This window comes from Micropterus dolomieu, linkage group LG16 (assembly GCF_021292245.1).
Source record: "Micropterus dolomieu isolate WLL.071019.BEF.003 ecotype Adirondacks linkage group LG16, ASM2129224v1, whole genome shotgun sequence".
In the NCBI taxonomy this organism is placed as follows: domain Eukaryota; kingdom Metazoa; phylum Chordata; class Actinopteri; order Centrarchiformes; family Centrarchidae; genus Micropterus; species Micropterus dolomieu.
The window spans coordinates 19,997,633-20,019,357 of record NC_060165.1 but is presented as its reverse complement, the minus strand read 5'-3'; the positions used below and the strand labels follow the sequence as shown (position 1 = coordinate 20,019,357).

Below are 21,725 nucleotides of genomic sequence, written 5' to 3'. Positions count from 1 at the left end.
CTTTTCCGCAGGCCTGACTGTCCGTTGTAGTCAGATCCTGTCCTATTTGGTGGCAGATCCAAACCAGACAGTGATGGACGTGCAGAGGACAGACTGGATGATGGCTGTGTAAAAGTGGATCAGCAGCTCCTGAGGCAGGTTGAGCTTTCTGAGCTGGCGCAGGAAGTACATCCTCTGCTGGGCCTTCTTGATGATGGTGTCAGTGTTGGGCTCCCACTTCAGGTCCTGGGATATAGTGGAACCCAGAAACCTGAAGGATTCCACAGCAGACACAGGATTGTTGAGTATGGTGATGGGGGGCAGAGTGGGGGGGCTCCTCCTGAAGTCCACGGTCATCTCCACAGTTTTGAGCGTGTTAAGCTCCAGGTTGTTCTGACCGCACTAGAGAGCCAGCTGATCAACCTGCCGTCTGTAGGCCGTTGTCATCCAACCTCCCCAAGTGATTCACCATCACATCAAGCACATTATTACCACCTGTGTTTATGTTTATAGTGGCTGTGACCTCTAGTGGCTGCCCATTGTGTCAGTCAATGTCACAGTCTTCTTCGGTAGGTTATCGGTGGCACTATCCACACTCCATACACCCGGTCATCTTTACATTGGCACTTTTCACACAGCATAGCCTGGGCACTTGTACAAGAAAACTCCCTCCGCCTCTGATTTTAGCGGATTTTACACTTCATACTCTCACACGCGCACTCTCAGCTGCAGGACGCATCCACACAATCTCAGACGCGTTGTCAATGTTCCGCACTTAGAAATGTCGCTCATAATCCACATTTTAACAACTCTGGGTGAGTTTAAGTTTTAATTTAAACCTTTTTTTTTATGTGAAATCTGCAGCATGATGGGTGGAATTTTATCCTCTGCGTAGCTGTCAAAATGTTCTTCTCACGTCTCCAGCAACAACACTTACCCTTATGCAATTACCAAGGCTTTTCTTTTCAGGAATTATAGTGTTTTAAAAGATGAGAAAATAAGGCTGCTACTGGAAAGGTACTGTTGCGCACAAGCTCAAGCTTTGTTTCTGCGGATGGACTCCATGTGATTTTAATTTAATTGAACTGACCGCAAGTCTGCTCTGCTTCTGGGTTGTATAATTTAAAACAAAAGAAAACATACTGCATTGTTTTGTGGGAGAAAAACAATCTTGTTTAGGACTTTGTGCGTCTTACATCATGTCAGTGACAGCAGTTTTCTTCCCTGCAGCCCTGTGGTGTCCCATCAGGGCTCAGCTGCCAGAGTTTGCGGATGTCTGCACCGAAGGCAGCTGCTACCCCGCCACAGGTGACCTGCTGATCGGCCGGGCGCACAAACTCACCGCCTCCTCTACCTGCGGCACGAAGCAGCCGGAGCGCTTCTGCATCGTCGGACATCTGGAGGTAAGAAAACAGCTGCTGCTGCTGCTGCTGCTGCTGCAGCCAGGATCCTGGAGCACCAAACATAAAAGATCCTCTCTGAGATTGTAGGTCAGTGAAGTAACCCAGGGCATCCTGTGTGACCAGCAAAGTGTAGAACAAAATACAGATGTATTTTTTTATAGAAGCAGTTTTTTTTGTTTTATGTATCCCAAAACTTTATTTAAATGTCATGATGAAGCATACAATTCAAAGACCATAAATTACTGGTGAAGGTAATGCGGATCTGAACTCTGTTCAAGAGGTGCAAACAGGTGATTTTAAGAAATTTCATGACTGTTTAATTGGTTTATCTGCAATCGGCAGAATGAGCTATGTAGGATTCATGAACTTGAAAGGATAATTTTGTACTTTTGTTTTATGCAAGTGCTAATTTGAAACTGCACATATTGCAAAGCTTTCTTTGGGATGTTCTTTGGTTTCTGCTTTTTCTGTGGTTGTAGAGTGCAAGCAAGCAAACTTTATTTATGTAGTACTTTTCAGAACAGAAGTTTACACTAACAAAAAAGGAGGGGCTGGAGTAGAAGAGAAATCTATGTCGGGGGGAAGAAGAAGACAGAAAAAGACCCCAATTGGCACAAATAAAAGGACTAAAAACAGCATGAGAGTCGATTTGAAAGTAATAACCAAAGAAAGATAATGTAAAACTGATTTTCATAATTGGATGAGAAGTTGTGATTTCACCTGAGTATTAACTTTAACTATGTTGACATTGAAAAGTAACATAACATTATGTGACTTTTGTGACTGTGACACATTTAGAAAACATATTATCCAAACAATATTTATTCTAGCATTTTTGCACTGCATATGCCACAACCATGAACATACAGGATACAGTGACAATGGTGCCCTGTATATAATATAATATATATTTAATTGTGTCTGTATCTGTATCCTTCAGTAACTTTGACTCTGTGTGTTAGTACAGTATAGAGAGACACTGAGGACTGGAGTCAAATTTCTTGTATGTATGTGTCAACATACTTGGTCAATAAAGTTTTAAATGAATTCTGATCTATGTTACCAATATAGGTCAGAGTGGAAACATAAGACTGCATAATAATTAATACCTGTTTCCAAGAGCGCTCACAGTGTAACAAAGGTATCTTATACTAACCTGATCATTACTGCAAGTTTATTTTGAACAAATTCATCATGCTAAACATTGGCTTTGATTAAAAAGTGAGGTAGGAAGTATTGATTTATTGAGGAATTGCTTGTGACTTTGTTGGAATAATGAGCAGAAAGTGGGTCAGTTCTCTGTTCTTTAGAGAGATTAATTAAAGTGATATGGTGTGTTTCATCACTTATGGCCTTGTACATGGCATTTTTATGACAGTGACGAACTGCTTATGAATTATTGCAGAGGAAAAGGGAAAGCTGGTGAATCCCTCATTATATTTGAGAGTCCATCAAGAATACATTGACATGATTATGATGGAAACCAGTTAAAATATGATTCATTTTATTTAACCTCATGCACCATACTTGATTTCTGAAGATATGGTAATATTAAAACAAGAGATCAACTCTGTAATTTATCATTATCCTCATCATTGGGTAAGTGGTTAATTATTTTCTCAAATCAGCGATTAAATTGCTCATCATAAATTCCCAGAGCCCACAGTGACATCTTCAAATTGTTTGTTTGTCCAATCAACAGCCCAAAACCCAGAAGATATTTAGTTTTCTGTCCATAAAGAGAAAAGACAAGCAGCAAATCCTCACACTTGAGAAGCTGGAACCAAAATAATTGTCTCCCAATCAACAGTTTTATTTCTACATCAAAACTCTTCAGATCAACATTGTGTGTGTGAGCATGCGAATGTACAGTATCTGCTGGCTGTCTTGTCAAGTGGGTGTTCAGACATTCCTCTCCACAATAAAAGCGCTGTGTTGCCTCACAATCACTCCCTCTGTGCTTGGGGGCGAGGTAGGGGATATTCTCTTTTTATCAACCACCCTTCAGCAAGTTCACTGTGTGAATGGTGTCCTTATGAAATCACAGACACACTGTGGGGCCTTTCTGAGTTTCCTGAGGATGAGCACAATCCTAAAGTATGAGCTGCAGAAGAGGAGGGCGGGGGTGAGCTTCAAGTAGCACACATTTTCCTTCCAAACGCTGCTAAGTGGAGCCACTTAGCCAGACTCTGTTCACATTTCAACACAGACATAGTTGGCAGAGGGCCGGTGAAATTGAGAAACTTGTTGTTTTAATTCACACACTGCATTGCTCTGAGATTTAGGAGTGTGTGCGTGTATATGTGTGTGAACCAGACTGAAGCTTACATGCCAAAACATCTGGCCCGCAGTGAATACATTGTTAAACAGACACAGAACAGACACACACACTGCCAACATGATATATACTTGCACATCCTTAAATTTCTTTCTTTCTTCAAGGGTCACTCTGGTTGTATTACAAACTACTTTGTGGCCAAAAGTATATGGACACCTCATTTTAAAACAACGCCCTTTATTGTGCTGTTATAACAGCCTCCACTCCTCTGAGAAGTCTTTCCACAAGCTGTTGGAACCTGGCTGTGAGGATTTGCTTTATAGCGAGGTCCAACGCTGATGTTGGGCAATAAAGCTCACAGTCCAGCTCCTCCCAAATATGTTGGATGGGGTACCTGGGTTCTGTGCAGGCCACCAAACTGCCATGTCTTTATGGATCTTGCTTTGTGCACACCATGTCGCATGTTAAAACAAAAAAGGGTCAAACACAAACTGTCACAAAGCTGAAAGAAGACTTTCTAAAATATCATTGTATGCTGTTCCAATAATATTCCCCTAATTGGAACTAAGGGGCCAATTTAAACCAGGAAAACCGATCCAACCATTATTACTTTTACTTACTTTACTAGTTGGCAGCAATTTTGGTAATCAATTAATTGTTTTTCAAGCAAATATCTCCCCCTCTTGTGTTTTCAAATGTGAGAATTTGTTGCTTTTCTTTGTTTTCTATGATATATATATTTGGGTTTTGGACAGTTCTTTGGACAAAACAAACTATTTTGGAAAATTTGATTGGTATATTTAATTATTTTATAAACTAGATGATTAATCTATAATAGAAATTGTCATTAGTTGAAGCCTTGGTTGCAGATATAAGAACTTAATTGCCACTATGCAATCAGGCCAGTTACATTCTCCTCTGCCAAACATAGATTTATCCGTCAGACTGCCAGATGGTGAAGAGTGATTCTTCAAAAAGAATTTGCATACTACTGTCAACCAAAGAAGTCACTCTGAACTCTGTGAATAAAACTATCAGCATGGTTGGTTTAAACCGAGAGGTTAGACAGAATATTTTTTCTGTAATTTGGTTTAATACACTATTTGTGCTGTCTGTCCATCAGGAGGAGAAGAAATGTTTTGTATGCGACTCCAGACTGATGTACAACGACGACAACAACCATGTCAGCCACACAATTGAGAACGTGGTCACCACCTTTGCCCACAACCGCCTCAAGACCTGGTGGCAGTCGGAGAACGGTGAGAAAAACATAAAAAGTGTGTTTGTTCTTGAATGAAAGAGATGAAAGAGATGAAAGAATTCTTGTTCACTCCTGGTTTTTAAATAAATGAAGAGCAGTACAGCGTGTGAGCTCTCGCTGAGACTGTTCTCACGGGTACTGAGCTCAGTAATGACTAGACAGAGAGATCACAGAGGCTCTCACTGCAGCCAATCACAGCAGGTCTAGGGGGCGGGGCTTACAGGTGTGCTAGGGAGAACAGGTGTGCTGAGAAGAAACAGATGTGTGTCATCACTTGACCACACACAGGCCTTTAAAGTGGGAAAAAGGAAATGTGTAATGAGACAGTGCTGTTTCAGAGGGCTCCGCAGTGAGAATGGGAAACAACATACAGGGTAAACTCACCTTGAAGCCAGGTGTATAAACATAAGCATAAAACTCCAGTAGGGCAATAAAATAATTAATTCTTCCAATATACTTGAAAAGTATGTAAAACGTATGTGCACATGTAGCCTAGTATGTATCCAAATACATAAAAATACATAAACTCACATGCCAAATATAAATTAAATTAAGTTGGGTATATACTGTAAGACTTCCCTAAAGACTTGGATTTCATTGAACAGTTTACCACATCTGTAGAAATGTTATAAAAATGTAATCATTAACTCTTTAAAGACTAAAACTTCTCTTTGTTGTGTCTCTTCTTCTTTTTTGCTGTTGTTTTATATAAGTAATGCATAAAATTTAATAAGCACATAGGCTATATTCAGATGGCTGGCGGATTAATTACTCAAGAGTATCAATCACAATTGTATGCAAGGGAATAACAGTATGACTCTTATCAATGTATATATATATATATACTGTATATCAACAGGTTCAGTTAATCTGATGATTTTAGGCAATTTTTTCCAGAGTATAGGAGCAGGAACTGATACGGCCTTGATGTGAGATGTTTAAAGGGACTACGGTCACTTGTTTTGCCTTTTTCAACACTCGGGTAACGCCTTGTTTAAATTACCATCATCACATCCTTAATTTGAGCCCTGAAAGAAATCACATTACAGAAAGTTCCCATACATTCTAACAGATAAATCCTCCCCTTGTTGCTCCCACGTTCATTCTCCACATGCACACAATGTTCCCTGTGAGTGGTGGGAATCTTGTCAGAGGTATGAGTCATGGAGGGAGAGGCGGCCAGCAGTGCAGATGGCTTTGAAACAGCAGGAAGTCTCAGACACACAATGGCTTTGCTTGGGATTTCCTAATTCCCTAGCAGAAGTAAACCCCAGTTCCATCTTGGAGTCCGAGCCGGTTGCACCAGCTGTTCTTAAGTGTACACTTTTAAGAGTTTTATGAATGGAGTTTTACATATCACTGAACACAAACTAGTTCTTATGTAGAGATTAGTTCTTGATAAACTTTACACCCAAGTAGTGCTGGTGTAACCTATGTAGCTAACTATGAGGGGCCATACAAGCCATAATACATTCTGGCCCTCTCACATACATACTAGCTAGCTTACTGACAGAACTACTGTTAGCTAGCTAATACGACCCATTTAGATTGAAGAGTAGCATTAAAAGAGGTAATAGGATATGGTCGAAATATCAGACCCGACACTTGATGAAATACTTGTACGTTTAATAATTATTTATATGATTTTAAATTACATTTTGAAAAATGTAAAACTCTCAAATGACAAAACATTATGTTAGAATGAGTTGGTTAGATTAGCTTAAATGGATATTTTCCACTTTTTTCCACTAATACCATAGATTGAAACTGAAACGAGTCTACAGCCATGCTAGCAGTTCTGTGAGGATGGACTTTGAGCTAAATGCCAATGTCAGCATTCATGTTTTACAATGACAGTGCTGACAGGCTAATGTTTAGCAGGTATAATAATATAAATCAAGTCCTAATATATAAATCTTACACAACATGGCTGGGGTCAAAGACAGAACAAGAGGATGGCAGCATGTTGCCTCTTGTTAAGGTAAAGTGATAGCAGCTGGGCAGTACATTTCCATTTCCAGGCAGGTGACCTTCAGGTGTAAGCTTCTGACAATAATTCATCCTGAAGTGGGCATGCGTTTGTGCAATCAAAGTTCACGGCAATCCACCCAGTGGTTGTTGAAATATTTCTGTCTGGACCAACCAACAGACCCACAGCAATGCTGCTAGCATGGTTAATAAAGCCACAGTGTCATACTTACATTCACAAATTGTTAGCAGTTAAGTTTAATATATTTTATGCCTTCATAAAACTGTTATTTTTGGAAGCTATGCTACTAGCTCTAGATGCTGCAGGGACTTTTTGTGTATATAGTTGATTGGACGGCGCAACAAATGTTTCGTAGCAGCTAATTAACACATTAACAAGATATTTCTTAAGATTTAACGGTACATAGTAGCTAGTAGCTAGGTCCTTACACATAAACTTAGTGAAGAATTTAGTATTTGGTGGTGCAACACAATCCAGAACCAGAGCTTAGATTGATTTCATATGTGGGTGTGGCAGGAAAGCCAGCTGAGGAACATGTGCTGAAAGAGTCTGTAAATATTTAAAAGAAAGTGTGTTTTGAGAGTGTGAGAAAGTCTGTCTGGGCTGTGTTGACACTTTTAATAGTAAGTTTTTTTATGAATGGAAATAAGTCAAGATGGAGATGCAGCTTTAATTGTTAATTTCCGGTGTGTTTCCTTTTATCTGCAGGTGTGGAGAATGTGACCATCCAGCTGGACCTGGAGGCCGAGTTTCATTTCACACACCTTATCATGACCTTCAAGGTGCCTGTTCTCACACTCACGCAAACATACAGAAACATATATTATACAAATCCTCCAATATGGCACGGAGATAAACAGCATCACACAGCTGTGGTGGAGGAATGTGGAAAATCGTTCTGGTCTCTGGAGAACGGTGGGAAGAGAAGAAGGAGAGAGAGGAGGATGAGTTGAGGGCTGTGAAGTAAAATCACTGCTGTCACGTGGTCGGCCATGACAGTGTCCAGCTGGATTTGTGCCTGTATCTCTACATGACAGTCAAAACACACACTTTCAATGTGTATCCTGTCCCATCCTGTTTTGGAATAGCCTCCACCCTTTCAGTAACATCATTACTTTATATTCAAGTAATGTTTATTATTATTGTATCCAAACTGTTTAGATAAGAACATTCAATATGTACAGATGGATGATGGTGATGGACTAATGTCTTAGTATGGAGTCAGGCCACGAGCCTCCAAAACAGCTTCAGTGCTCTTTACATTTACATACAACCATTATTTAATCAGGTTTAATCTCACTGAGATCAAGGTCTCTTTTGCAAGAGAGAACTGAGTGCAGCAGATAGAAAGAAAAACAAACATAGCCAGACGTAACAAAAGGACATGTAGTCACAGAGATAATTAGATAGATTTGACAGTGAAAGTTTATATTATATAATTTGGTTTTACAGAGAGGGTGGTGGAGAGCATTGTCTTACATGTTGGCACATAGGTATGAAACTGGGCTGAGATCTGGTGATAGGGCCAGAGCATTTTATTCAAATCATTTTCAAACTCACCAATCTATTCAGTGAGCCCTGGTGCACAGAGGCATCTGGATTTGATATGTGTCTCCTTAACTCGTGTTTTTCGTTTGTCCCCCTTTCATCTAGATGAAAAATTGCAAGAAAATGTACATTATCCAAGTTAAAAAGTTTGATTTTATGAGTATTTGATACCACTTGAGTTTGGTAGTAGTAGTTTGGTTTCCCTGATCATTAACACAGAAACTTGATATAAAGAGCCTCAACTATATTTGGTTTTTAGGATGAATCACAGGAAAAGAAATTGACATCTGAGGTTAAGAGAAGATGCAGATTAGCTATCTTTTCACAAAATAATTGAAAATTGGCTTTATACAAATTAAAAAGATGTCACAAATTAGATTTGATCACAATTGGACTATTTAGATTAGTTTCTCCATATAGGCAATCATGCACAGAAATAAGTCATTATTTTAAAAAAGCTGAGTGAAAAATGAAATCAAAAAGCGGGCTTTGGTTAGAGAAGTTGCAGATTTTGCTGCAGAACAAATTATATAATAATATAGTGTACCGTAATGATTACTGACATTAGAGACCAATGTTTGCCAGTCATTTAGAGATTTTTCTGTCCGTCTCTGCTGACAGACATTTCGTCCGGCTGCCATGGTGATCGAGCGATCCATGGACTTTGGGAAGAATTGGCAGGTTTATCGATACTTTGCCTACGACTGCGAGACATCCTTCCCCGGCGTGTCGTCAGGTCCATTGTACAAAGTGGACGAAACCATCTGCGACTCCCGTTACTCAGACATTGAACCATCCACCGAGGGAGAGGTGAGCCTTTTGATAAAAGTCTCTGTGCTCTCAAAATTCACTTCCAATTCAAACTTTCAACTGGTTTTCTCTCTCTTTTTTTCGTTTAGGTTATATTTCGGGTGCTGGACCCCGCCTTCAACATTGAGGACCCCTACAGCCTGAGGATACAGAGTAAGCTGCTCCTAAAATGCCATAAAGCTTTGTCAGCTTTAAAACTATTATTGCTTTGTTGCTGGCATTGCGTTGTTGTTATTTTGCTGTAAAGGTGGCCACTCTTCACAAGTAATGAAGATAAAAAATAGAAGATTTACCAAATTCTGAATTATCTTTTCTGCTTTCCTGTAAATCCTTTTGCATAGCCTGAGTTTGAATTGCTGAAAAAAATTGCTTATATATCAGCAGCGATATGGAGGCTACGTCTCATGGCCCCAGAGAATTATTTTAATTATTATTAATGATTTCATTCAATTAAACCAACATTTTAATCCATACCAAACACTTGATATGAAAATGAGACAATGGCTGAGGTGGTTATGGGGTAATAAAAGACTAAATTTGGGACATTTTAAGTACAACTGTCATGTACAGCACTTTATTTACATGTCTGTAATTTGCTTATTATTTAAAAGAAGGTTTGTGAAAGATACTAATCAATTTAGTATTAATCATAGGGAAAATATGAATATCCTTGAAAGGAAAGCTCATTTCAATTCATGATGAATTGTGTTCTTGCCTGTAGACAAATTTTACATTTCTGTATGTGACTACTGACTGAAAGACTCTAGATTACTTAAGCAATTAACTGGAATAATATTAATAACTAATATTATCAGAACCAATTTACACAGTAAACTTACAGGAAATTATTTGGAAAATAATACTAGTGAGATAAAGTGTTAAAAAAAATAAAGCAAAAAATAATCAAAATAAAACAGATAGACAAAAAGGATAAACAAATTTTTTTTTAACTTTACTTGAACCTGACCTCTGACCTCCCTAGTGTGCGGGCAGAGGAAAGACAAACCTCCAGTGAACTTAATACAGTATTGAGATGATTTCTTGTTACTTGGAGCAGAGTTGCACGGGTCAGAAGACAGGAAGAGCACTGCATGGAATTTAACATATGGATGCAACTCAGCTTCTGTACACTCACCTACATCCAGACGGAGACACACACACACACACACACACACACACACACTTGCAGAGGCCTTGTGTTAAGTATGTGGTGAATGCTGTGGGTGTGTGACGAACAGCAGCGGCGTCCTTGAGATCTGAAACTCTGCGACAAACTTGAAAACTCACTAACTACACTGACACCTTCCTGTGTATCTCTAACGCTCTAATCTCCTGTGTGTGTGCAGACATGCTGAAGATCACTAACATCCGGGTGAAGTTCATCAAGCTCCACACGTTGGGCGACAACCTGCTCGACTCCCGTGACGAGGTGACGGAGAAGTACTACTACGCCCTCTATGACATGGTCGTCCGCGGGAACTGCTTCTGCTACGGCCACGCCTCCGAGTGCGCCCCCATCGATGAAGCCCCCACTGGAGCTGAGGGCATGGTACATTAGACTCATAGTCAAGAGATGAAACAGAGACATACAGAATATAAAATAGAAAGCATGCAAGATTCAGTTTTTATTTCATTTCGATATCATTTTATATTGATTTGTTATTTTAATTATTATATTTAATCCAAAGAAAAATCATAAGAATGACCAAAATGAGAGTTGAGTTGAGTTTGAGAATTCATGCTTGACATTGGAACAAAACAGTCTTACCCACTCAGTAGCTGTTCTGGAGCTTTCACTCGTACCACACAGGTCTTCCTCAGCAGATGGTTTCATAAAAAGAGAAATTTAAGTACTTTTTCCCCTTAAAAAAGTGGAGAAACTTTTACACAAGAAGTCCTTAAAGTGCTCAGAAAAAAAATGGAAATCTACACTTTATTGGTAAGGTAACTCCATCTGCTGATGAAGACCATGTGATATGAACGAAAGGTCCAGAAAAGCTGCTAAATGGACCTTTTCATAAGCAGCATTTAGTCAGATCTGAATCTTTCTCTGAATCTTTTATCAAATGTCTTTAGGTTTTATTTGAAAAAAAATCTCAACACAAAGTAAAGCTTTTGATCATATCATATAACCCTCATCTGCAGGTCGTAGAATTGCAGATGTTTAAATTTCCATTTTTTTCCAAACACTTTAAGAACTTGTTTATGTTGGCTTTAAAGCTGAGGTTCAAATTTGTTTCTTGACTTTGGAAACAGCAGTTAAGAAAACAATCTCACCGCAAGGTCTGTAGATTTCATCTAAACTAAATGAGTGAAACTAAAGTTTCAGTCATTTAATATGTTTGAACTAAAACTATTTTCCCTGGTAGATTAACTTTCTTGCTATTAAATGACCGCAGGGACACATCCAATGGTCTTTAAATGCGGCAGGCGCTCTGAAATCGCTTCCCAAGGTCAAGAATGAACTTCCATGCCCAAGACTGCCTGAATTTTTTGTATATTGCTTATTCATACCAAAGATTTGAGAGGACATGAAGGATTCATTAACAGATTTTTCTTAATCAAATCTTTATAAAAGCTTGGAATCAAATCCAATTTGCGTGTGTGTGTGTGTAGGTCCATGGCCGCTGTGTATGTAATCACAACACCAAGGGACTAAACTGTGAGCACTGTCAAGACTTTTACCATGATCTGCCTTGGAGACCTGCAGAGGGACGAAACACCCACGCTTGCAAGAGTAAGAACACAAGCCAGTTCAACTCTCTGTTTTTCTGTCTTTTGCTCTGCGCCTGTTGACATTTTGTGTGATGCGATACCGCTCTCATTTCTATACAGTGAAGACAGTATGGAGCTAGAGCTAGCAGGTGACTAGTTTAGCTTAGCATAAAGCCTGAAAACAGGGGGAAACAGATGGCCTGCACCAGCACCTCCTTGTTTAATCTGTTTTTAAAAAAAGACAGATTAAACAATGATGAGAGTGGTATAAATCTCAAACTCTCACAAGGAAGCGAATGAACTAATTTCCTAAAATGTAAAACCTTCATTTGAACAAAGTGCAGACTAGAACTGCAACAATTAGCTGATTATTTGATAAATTGATGTGCAACTTTGATGATCGATTAATAAAAATGCCAAATATTCCTCTGTCCCAGCTTCGCAAATATCTGAATTTGTTTCTTTTCTTTGTCATATAGTAAATTAAATATCATTCGACACCTGTGAAACTGTAAACTAAACGATTAAGATAATCAGTAGATTAATTGATAATGAAAATAATACATAGTCTTATTTAAGACATATAAGAACAATGACATAATACATAAATATTTACAAGGGTATTCAAAATAAATGATAAATAAATAGTTTCCAAGAGTAAAGTCTATGCACTGTACTATTTGTCCTCTTCTTTCTCAGAGTGTGAGTGTAACCAGCACGCCACGTCGTGCCACTTCGACATGGCCGTGTACATGACGACCGGCAACATGAGTGGAGGCGTGTGCGACGACTGTCAACACAACACGGTGGGCCGACAGTGCGAGCAGTGTGCGCCCTTCTACTACCAGCACCCTAACCGAGACCTGAGGGACCCCAACGTCTGTGCTCGTAAGTCACATGGCCTCTGACCCCCCCAGTGCACTATTCCTCTTTATGGTCCACTCATGACATGAACAAGTCTGTTAGTTTCTGTTAGTAAAGTGCAGGTTTTTTCTTGGACAAGCACCAGCTGGAGCTGCACTCACCGACTTTGTTAAAGCCTTTGAAGTGAAAAGCAGAAAGTAGCCGTTGTTACAGCATGATTGTAATTACCTACTGAGTACAAGTGGAAATAGACTCACTGTCTCTTTTCCTCTTTACAAAACTCATGCTGCTTTTGCAGATCTTTGCTCTTTATTAGCTCGTCCATTTTCACTCACAAATAACTTAATAGACTTGTTCTGTTATTACAAGATAGGCTAATGCTTTAGGAAATCAATGTAGATGGAACTTATGAAGACACATCACATCCTATTTTCTCAAGAGTAGTAAGATTTTAAACATTTGTTTTCTTTCACTATAGGTCAAATGTCCTAACCCAGTATACAATAGTATAAATATGGATGTGTATCTGAGCACATATATAGCACAGGTAAGTGTATGCACAGTAGTGTGGCAGTAGTCATTTTAAAATATTTTTCAAATATCAACAAAGCATGATAACCAAATTGAGTTGGTTTGGGTTGATTTTTTTACCTTTTACTCTACTTTTTTTTATGTCCATTTTGTCCTTAGATTTATACAAATTTAAATCTGGTGCCGTCCTTGTTGTTTGCGGAAACTCCCATTTTCTGGTGGAAGTCTCTCCTTAGTTCTCAGGGAATATTTAATTTGTTTAATCACACATATTTCCCTCACTATGTCTGTCCATTGTGGATGATAGTCATTCATTCATACACTATTTTCAGCAGTTGCATTTTCCAGGCAACCAAGAAATAAAATAAAAGAAATGTAGAGAGATACAGGTTGGTTTTGCTATTACTATATCTGTAAGGTTAAACATGCAGTATATTCTACCAAAATATGTTAATCTTTTCAAGACCATAAGATGTGGGAGTCATTAGCATTCATATGTTTTTTTTGTGTGTGACCACAGGGTGTAACTGCGACCCGGACGGGTCTCTCCAGGGAGGGATGTGTGACCCACGAACCGATGTTGCAGCCGGGCTGATCTCAGGCCTGTGTCGATGCAAAGCCAATGTAGAGGGCGAGCGCTGCGACAACTGTAGACAGGGAAACTACGGACTGGGACAAGGGCCTCACGGCTGCCTGCGTAAGTCACAAACAGACTACTGTTGAGGCCCATAGTATGTCCCAAGTTTCTAAATTGTCTGTTAAATATCTTAGTTCACATAAGATACAGATTTAATCATTTCTGTCATCTTCTTTCTGAAGAAAACCATGGTACTTATTTACATTTCCTGCCATATTTATTCTAAATGTGAAAGGGTGATGACTAAAAATAAGGAAAACTAATCATAGGCCTGAGGTTGGACATCCACTCATCCTCCGTTCCCTCCATCCTCTCTTCCCTCATCCCTTCACCTCCCCATCCCTGCTCCACTCATTCCCTCATCCCTTCCTATTCAATCAGGGCACAGCGTGACTTGAGAGGTCATGTGTTATCTAGGTACCGTCTGGGGGGCTTGAAATAAGCTCAGGCGAAAACATCTCAGAGACGGAACCCCAACTCGGAGTCTCCTCTGCCTTGTCTTCTGTACACCGTCTCAGACAAGGCTATCAGATGACATCCTTCTTCCACCATCACCCTTCCCCTCTATATGCATTAATCCATCCTCCATAATCCATGCATTCCACATTTGCATGCACCTCTAAATCACACATTGTTGTGGTGTGGTTCTTGCCAGTGAATGGGTTTTTGCCCCTTAAAAGTCCTTGAACCATAAATATATTCAATTTAAAATACCATATATATTCTTCAATCCACACACATTATAATTCATTAACTGTGGGTAAATTAATGGAATTTTCAATTAAAAAATAAATGAATTTGCTTTCATGGTGATTTTAAGGACAGGTGAAAGGTTGTCTGTAATACAGAAATAGTGATTCAAAGGGTTTCTTACTGGAGAACTTCAACTTCCTCAAACATACACAGTGTAGATACACAACAGTCAGACACACTGACGCAGTTGCATCTGTTGCTTCATTGTTTTGTTGTATGTTTTGGCAGCTTGTACTTGTAACCTGCTGGGAACTCTGCCTGGAGGAAACTCTTGTGATTCAGACACAGGAAGTTGCTTCTGCAAACGCCTCGTTGACGGACATAACTGCGATCAGTGTCTGGTGCGGATCCCAACTTAACTGTCAGCTTTAATTTGGATATTTTTACCTCTATATATATATATATATATATATGTATATCTGTGTGTGTGCAGCACATATGAACAAACGTTTGTTCTCCATTCTTTCTACTGTAGCCGCAGCACTGGGGTCTGTCCAATGACATGGACGGCTGCAAACCATGTGATTGTGACCAGGGCGGGGCTGTCAACAATAAGTTTGTTTAAATTTAATTAATTCATTGATTAAAGTTTAGTAATCAAAGAATGCAATGTGATTTTATAATATGTGTAGGATGTAACATCCCAAGTGTACATATACAGGAGCCGCCGTTTACTAATGATTGAGGATGCGACAGAGGCAGGGAGAAAGAAGACTCAGCTTATATAGCTTATTATTGACACTTTCTGCCTTTAGAATTAACACCACTTGCTTGAGACCAAAGTTTATTTACTGTTCTGTTGGTAAGATATATTACCTTTAATCTCAGACACTCCCACTGACAATCCAGCAATAGTCAAGAAGGCAAAGTTTGCACATTTGGAATTTCAAATCTGTGCTCTTGAAGCCATATTTACACGGTTAAAAAAAAAACTATTTTATCCACAGCAAAACAGTAATGGACAACAGCAAAGACAAAATATAGCAACATTTAATAAATATATATAAACCAAATGTTATAACTCAAGATAAGTGATCTTGAGGTAAATATCTCAAGATCACAAGTTAATTAGTTAGTTCTGATAACACATATATTGTCAAAAAATATCATTATCTCAGGGGAAGCAGACAATGATCTCATTATCATGAGAAACCACTTGTTAACCTGAGATAACAAGATAATAATAAGGCAGACATTTTGACATGTCAGAGCAGAAAACCCACAGGTGTAATCAATAACATTGATTAATTAATGCTGGGTCTATTAATTAAAGAAAAGGAGGAACACGGACATTCAGAACATGAATAGATGTGGTATTGTACATAAAAATACATGGATAATATTGGAGTTTTGTCTAATATCTACCAACCTCCATCCGTCTCTCCACAGCTGTGACCCTCACTCGGGACAGTGTGTGTGCAGAGACCACATGTTCGGACGACGCTGCGATCAGATCGAGTCCGGCTTCTACTTCATCGCTCTGGATCACTACACCTACGAGGCAGAGGACGCCAATCATGGACCTGTGAGTGTTTTTATTGTACCATTGTTACTTTTACCCAGATATGTTCAGGTTTGTTGATCTCTTCCTCCCTGTTGCCAGGGTGTCACGGTGGTACCGAGGCCTTACCCTCTGGATCGCAGTCCTACGTGGACCGGAATGGGTTTTGTTAACGTGCCAGAAGGAGCCTACTTAGAGTTTTCCATCAACAACCTCCCAGAGTCCATGGACTATGACATCCTTGTTCGCTATGAGCCGCAGGTAACACAGGCGTAAACATATTTCATATTTATACATTAAGCAAATGTGAGTATGAGTTTAAAATCATAGAAATCCTTCAAAGACCAGGCCACTTCTAGCTGTTTCTTGAGTAGTAGTTTTGAAATACATGAAATAAAATAAAGAGTCAGAATTGGAGCGGTTTACAGCTGGTCGTACAGATTGAAGGTACCCAGTGAGTTGAAACTCTAGAAGCACCATGATGTTGAAGAGGCATCATCTAGCTCCATTAGTTACCCAATGTGAGAAACAAGAGCAGACAAAAAAGGGTTTTTTTCTTTGTGTTTGTGACGAGATGTTATATGGAAAGGGTAATTTTTTGCTTTGCTCTATACTGCTTTTATTAAAACGAAAAAAAAACAAGAGAGAAAAGGTTCAAAGCTTTTGGCTGAAGTAAACTCTTTGGTGTCGCTAGCATTTGTAACTTAGGACACAGGCTTTGTCCACGGTTTTGTTTCTGGGAATTTTGGGTGTTTTAACCTGAAGAGGAGTTTATCTTCGACAATTACACATAAATTACACATGGTGGGATTTCAAGGCTGCTTAGAATATTTTTTAAGAGTCAATATACTTGAACTTGACTGTTTAAAGGCCACAAAAATGTTTGGGGCACATCGCATTCACAGAAAAATATAACTGAATGTTGAAAGAATATAAAAATAGACATAATTTATGTGATTAATCTATATTTTAACATTCTTTCTGAAAAGCTGAAACATGACACTGTTGTCACTCTTTCCATATTATATGTTAAATGTGTATCTACTACAGTTCTGAATGGTAAAATCTGAGCAGAAACAACATAAATTTTGTTAGCTCCTATAAGGTTGGTTAAAATATTATGGTTTTAATTTTGTATTTTCCAGTATAGTAGTACCTCTAATTTTAGACTCCAGGAACATGTTTTACCATGTTTTCAGAAAGACTTCTAAAACAACGCTTGATGAGAAATCCCATTGAGTCTCAGAACAGAAGCTAGCTACACAAAAGAAAGATACACAGAATATTTGTGGTTCTAATTTAAACAGAGTTATGTTGACTTAATTTTATTAGTTTTAGTTTTAAGTATAAAGTTTTAAGAATAAATAACATGTGTGTCTGTGTATGTTGGCAGCTGCCAGACCAGTGGGAGGAGGTAAACGTCCGAGTGGAGCGTCCCGTCTTCAACCCTCCAAACTATTACGGTCACTGCAGCAACTCCATCCAGAGTGGAGACGAGCAGACCATCTCTCTTCCACCTGGATCCAGGTAAAGCATTACAATATACTTCACTGTGTCTCTTGAGACACATTCACTACAGACACTGACACACTGTTGTGTTTCAGACATGTGCTGCTGGTGAGGCCGGTGTGTTTCGAGGAAGGACTGAACTACACGATCCGTCTCAGTCTGCCGCTCTACTCTTCAGTCAGTGACGTCCAAAGCCCGTACACGCTCATCGACTCCGTACGTTGGATAAAATGTTCTACATTCATTACTTAACTCCCAACTTATCTTAAAGGACTTTTAATTTGTCTGAATAACTCCCTTTGCTACTCTATTCCTTCAAACCTGTGTTTTTATTATGGTTTCCATCCCCCCTGACCCCTCCTTCTTTCTCATCTCCTTACAGCTGGTGCTGATACCTCGGGTCAGGGAGCTGGACATATTCCATGGGGTCGATGGAGAGGAAGCGTGGGATACGTTCCAGCGCTACCGATGTCTGGAGAGCAGCCAGAGCGTCGTAAAAAACCCCATGACCAACATCTGCATCGACTACATCTTCAGCGTCTCTGCTCTGCTGCACAAAGGAGCCATGGGTGTGTATTTTGTGTGTGTGTATATATATGTGAGTAGGTAGACATTTTCTTATTATCACTATTTTATTTTGATAAAAAAACATTAATTGAAAGATATGAAAGTACACATTTCATTGTTTTCTATTCAGTGTCCATGGAGTTTAGTCAGTTGTAGTAGTGTATATACTGTGAAGTAGTGTATTAGTACTTAATATGAGGAAGAAATTATATAAGAGTCAGCCTGTGGATTTGTTTTTCAGTCTATTATTTAAGGTTGAAGTACAACTAACTATTATTTTGATTACTATGGCCTATAAAATATTGTAAAATAGTGAAAATTGGCAATCACTGTTTTCTCCAAAAGTCCAAAACCCACAGATTGCTCGTTCACTATCACTTAAATCAAAGAAAAGCAGCATTGGAACTAGAACCAGAACTAATTAAGTATTAAAATCACTATAATTTTCTGTCAATAAACAAATGAATCAAACAACTCATTTTTAAGCTCTAAGTTTCTGTTTACATTTTTTGTTACTCACTAAAACATATCATGAATCTTTGAGGCCCAACAAACCTGTTAAATGTATTTCCTTCGTAATAAAACATTTACAAAGCAGATTTTTCATTAAAGCTTGAAACCTGCATTGTTTACATCCATGTTTACATGCTAGCACATGTCTTCTTCTCTCCTGCATTTGGTGGCTCATTGCTGCACATTACATCTGTAGAACAGGTGAGTAGTGTAAGACCATTAGCAGCACCGTGTATTGCGTGTGCATTCGGCGTCAGCAAGATCAAACAAACTGCTGCCACGTACGTATAAACATTGCTCCATAGCGGTACTGCTGGTGGTCAAATTTACGCTTTTATATTTCTAAATATCATAACACAATCTAACACTAACACAACCACAGGTAAAAAGAAAATGAGATATTTATTGATTTGCCCAAAGGAGGATATATTCACTTCCCTGTACGCTTCATATAAACATCACTTTAAATGAGATTTTTGACCAAAAGAGCCCCAATAAACGTAATTGTCTTGTAGAAAAATCACAGAAGACAGGAAGAGAAGATTTAATTACTGTACGAGTAATAATTATCTTAACATTCCCATACATCTCCACTATTCTCTGCCATGTCTTGTCTCCCAGCATGCCAGTGTGACCCTCAGGGTTCACTCAGCACTGTGTGTGAGTCCAGTGGAGGTCAGTGTCAGTGTCGACCCAACGTTGTCGGCAGGAACTGTGACCACTGTGCCCCTGCCACGTTCCTGTTTGGCCCCGCCGGCTGCAGACGTAAGTGTTGGGCATGACTGTAAGATTTGATGCTTATTTAACAACAAGTGTAATGATTCAAATTTCACCCTCAGCTTGCGAGTGTGACCCCCGGGGTGCGGTCAGCGCCTTCTGCCATGAGGCGACAGGCCAGTGTGAGTGTGTCCCAGGGGCCATGGGGCGCCAGTGTTCCCACTGCCTGCCCGGCTTCTGGGGCTTCCCTCAGTGCAGACCGTGCCAGTGTAACGGCCACAGCGAGGACTGCCACCCTCAGACTGGAGAGTGTCAGGGCTGCAGAGACTTCACTACTGGAAACCACTGTGAGAGGTACAGCCTGGTGATCGTGAATTTAGATGCAGTTTGTCCAACCACAGGAAGTATGTTGGGTGTCTTGTCTTCTTTGATTTCTTGGGTGTCAATGTCTTCTGAGTATTTGAGAGTTGTTTCTGCTCTTTGGTGATAGGATCAGGTACTTATCTGGTATATTAAATAAGTACTAAAGGCAACAAGATTAACTTGTTTAAGTTTGAAGATGTTTCTATGACTGTTGCTAAGACTAAAACTGGTCTTCCAGTTGTCTTTGACTTACTACTTCTATATTGTGAGCGACTGTTCTGGTTAGAGCATGGACTGCATAGAAGAAGTGGAGTCAGCCACTGTCACCCATTGGTTTGTGGACTGCTGTTTTGAAGGCTTGAGTTTGGTATTTTGGCCATCTTGTTTTTTGGAACAAGAAGTGACCATATTTGGATGAGAGGTTGGAGCCAGCTAGCTTTGTTAATAAGGTGCATCCGTAATTCTTGTTAACTGTGATATTAATTGAGATGCTAATTTTGGCTAGCGAAAATCAGACTTAAAACAAAATGTACTATGGAAGAAATTAACAGATATCTATGAAGATTCTCAGTCATCCAGGTCATAGTTATCCAACGAAGGTTAAAGTCAAGCGCAACTGGACTTGGTTGAAGATACTGGAAGACGTTTCGTCCCTCATCCAAAGGACTTCTTCAGTTCTGACTAACTGGCAGAGAAACTTTTTGAAAGAGGCGTCAAGGAAGCCATCTACACCCGGGTCGAGAAGCCGTCATTGAACAGAGGAGGGGGTCTACGCCACCACTTATCCCCCACTTACAATGCTGTCCTTTCATCACTTCCCAGGAAACTCAACAAATGTTAACCTATTGGCCTCAGGTGAAGATACCAACGATGGTCGTTCAGTCTTGGCCACAGGTAGTCTTAACGACTGTAACGACTGTCGTCACAGCAACAAGGAACAGTAACGAACCAGCGGTATCGATGACCCGGGATAACGACCCCACTGAGGTTAAATAGCTGAGTTTCCCTGCCAGTCAGTCAGAACCGAAGAAGTCCTTTGGATGAGGGACAAAACGTCTTCCAGTATCTTCAACCAAGTCCAGTTGCCCTTGATTTTAACATTTGTTGGATAACTATGACCTGGATGACTGAGAATCTTCATAGACACTTAATGAAGCAATAACCAACCTGTCACTTCCACAGACGTTGAAGCAAGGTGTAAATGTTCTCAAAACAAAGATCCCAAAATCCTGGACAACTGAAGGGAGTAACACATTTAAACAATGACTACAAATTGCTAACACATATTCTCAAATAGTCTAAAAGAGGGTCTCACTCAAATAATAAGTGATCGTCAGAATTTATGAAAGGTACAAATACACAATAACGGCCGCCTTGTCCTTGATTTTGTTATAATGAGCATATAAATAACGATGATGGCTTTGTTCTCTCTTTGGATTTTTATAAAGCATTTTACACGGTTAAACACTCCTTTATTTTCAGGGCTTTGGAACTCAGTGGCTTTAGGAGAAATTTAGAAACACTACAAAATATTTTAGAACGACACCAACAGCTCAATATCTGTCCCTCACTCTTCATAATCACAGCTGAAATGCTGTCAGTCCTCATCATAAACATTAGACATTGAACAAATATGTCTTTTATTACCAAATAATTATAAGTCAGCTGGCTGATGACACAGCCTTGTTTCTTAAAAATGTTGAGCAGGCAAAGGCTACTGAAATTACAGAACTGTGTGAGTTATTAGCTATACATGACTGCCACCGTGAGGCAGCAACTGGTATCC

General features: G+C 39.4%; 1 protein-coding gene across 1 annotated transcript in view; it reads left to right on the top strand.

The window, feature by feature from the left end:
• The first annotated feature begins 530 nt into the window (after positions 1–530).
• lamb1b (laminin, beta 1b) overlaps positions 531–21,725 on the top strand; it is a 42,606-nt gene continuing 21,411 nt past the window's right edge. Inside the window, exons 1-20 of the mRNA XM_046072668.1 lie at positions 531–548; positions 641–794; positions 1,210–1,382; positions 4,784–4,919; positions 7,620–7,693; positions 9,081–9,269; positions 9,359–9,422; positions 10,616–10,818; positions 11,886–12,006; positions 12,684–12,872; positions 13,900–14,076; positions 14,998–15,110; positions 15,245–15,324; positions 16,159–16,294; positions 16,373–16,531; positions 17,664–17,797; positions 17,875–17,995; positions 18,162–18,348; positions 19,481–19,624; positions 19,699–19,930. Of these exons, the coding sequence (XP_045928624.1) occupies positions 531–548; positions 641–794; positions 1,210–1,382; positions 4,784–4,919; positions 7,620–7,693; positions 9,081–9,269; positions 9,359–9,422; positions 10,616–10,818; positions 11,886–12,006; positions 12,684–12,872; positions 13,900–14,076; positions 14,998–15,110; positions 15,245–15,324; positions 16,159–16,294; positions 16,373–16,531; positions 17,664–17,797; positions 17,875–17,995; positions 18,162–18,348; positions 19,481–19,624; positions 19,699–19,930 (2,804 nt within the window). The remainder of the gene's footprint in view (positions 549–640; positions 795–1,209; positions 1,383–4,783; positions 4,920–7,619; positions 7,694–9,080; positions 9,270–9,358; positions 9,423–10,615; positions 10,819–11,885; positions 12,007–12,683; positions 12,873–13,899; positions 14,077–14,997; positions 15,111–15,244; positions 15,325–16,158; positions 16,295–16,372; positions 16,532–17,663; positions 17,798–17,874; positions 17,996–18,161; positions 18,349–19,480; positions 19,625–19,698; positions 19,931–21,725) is intronic.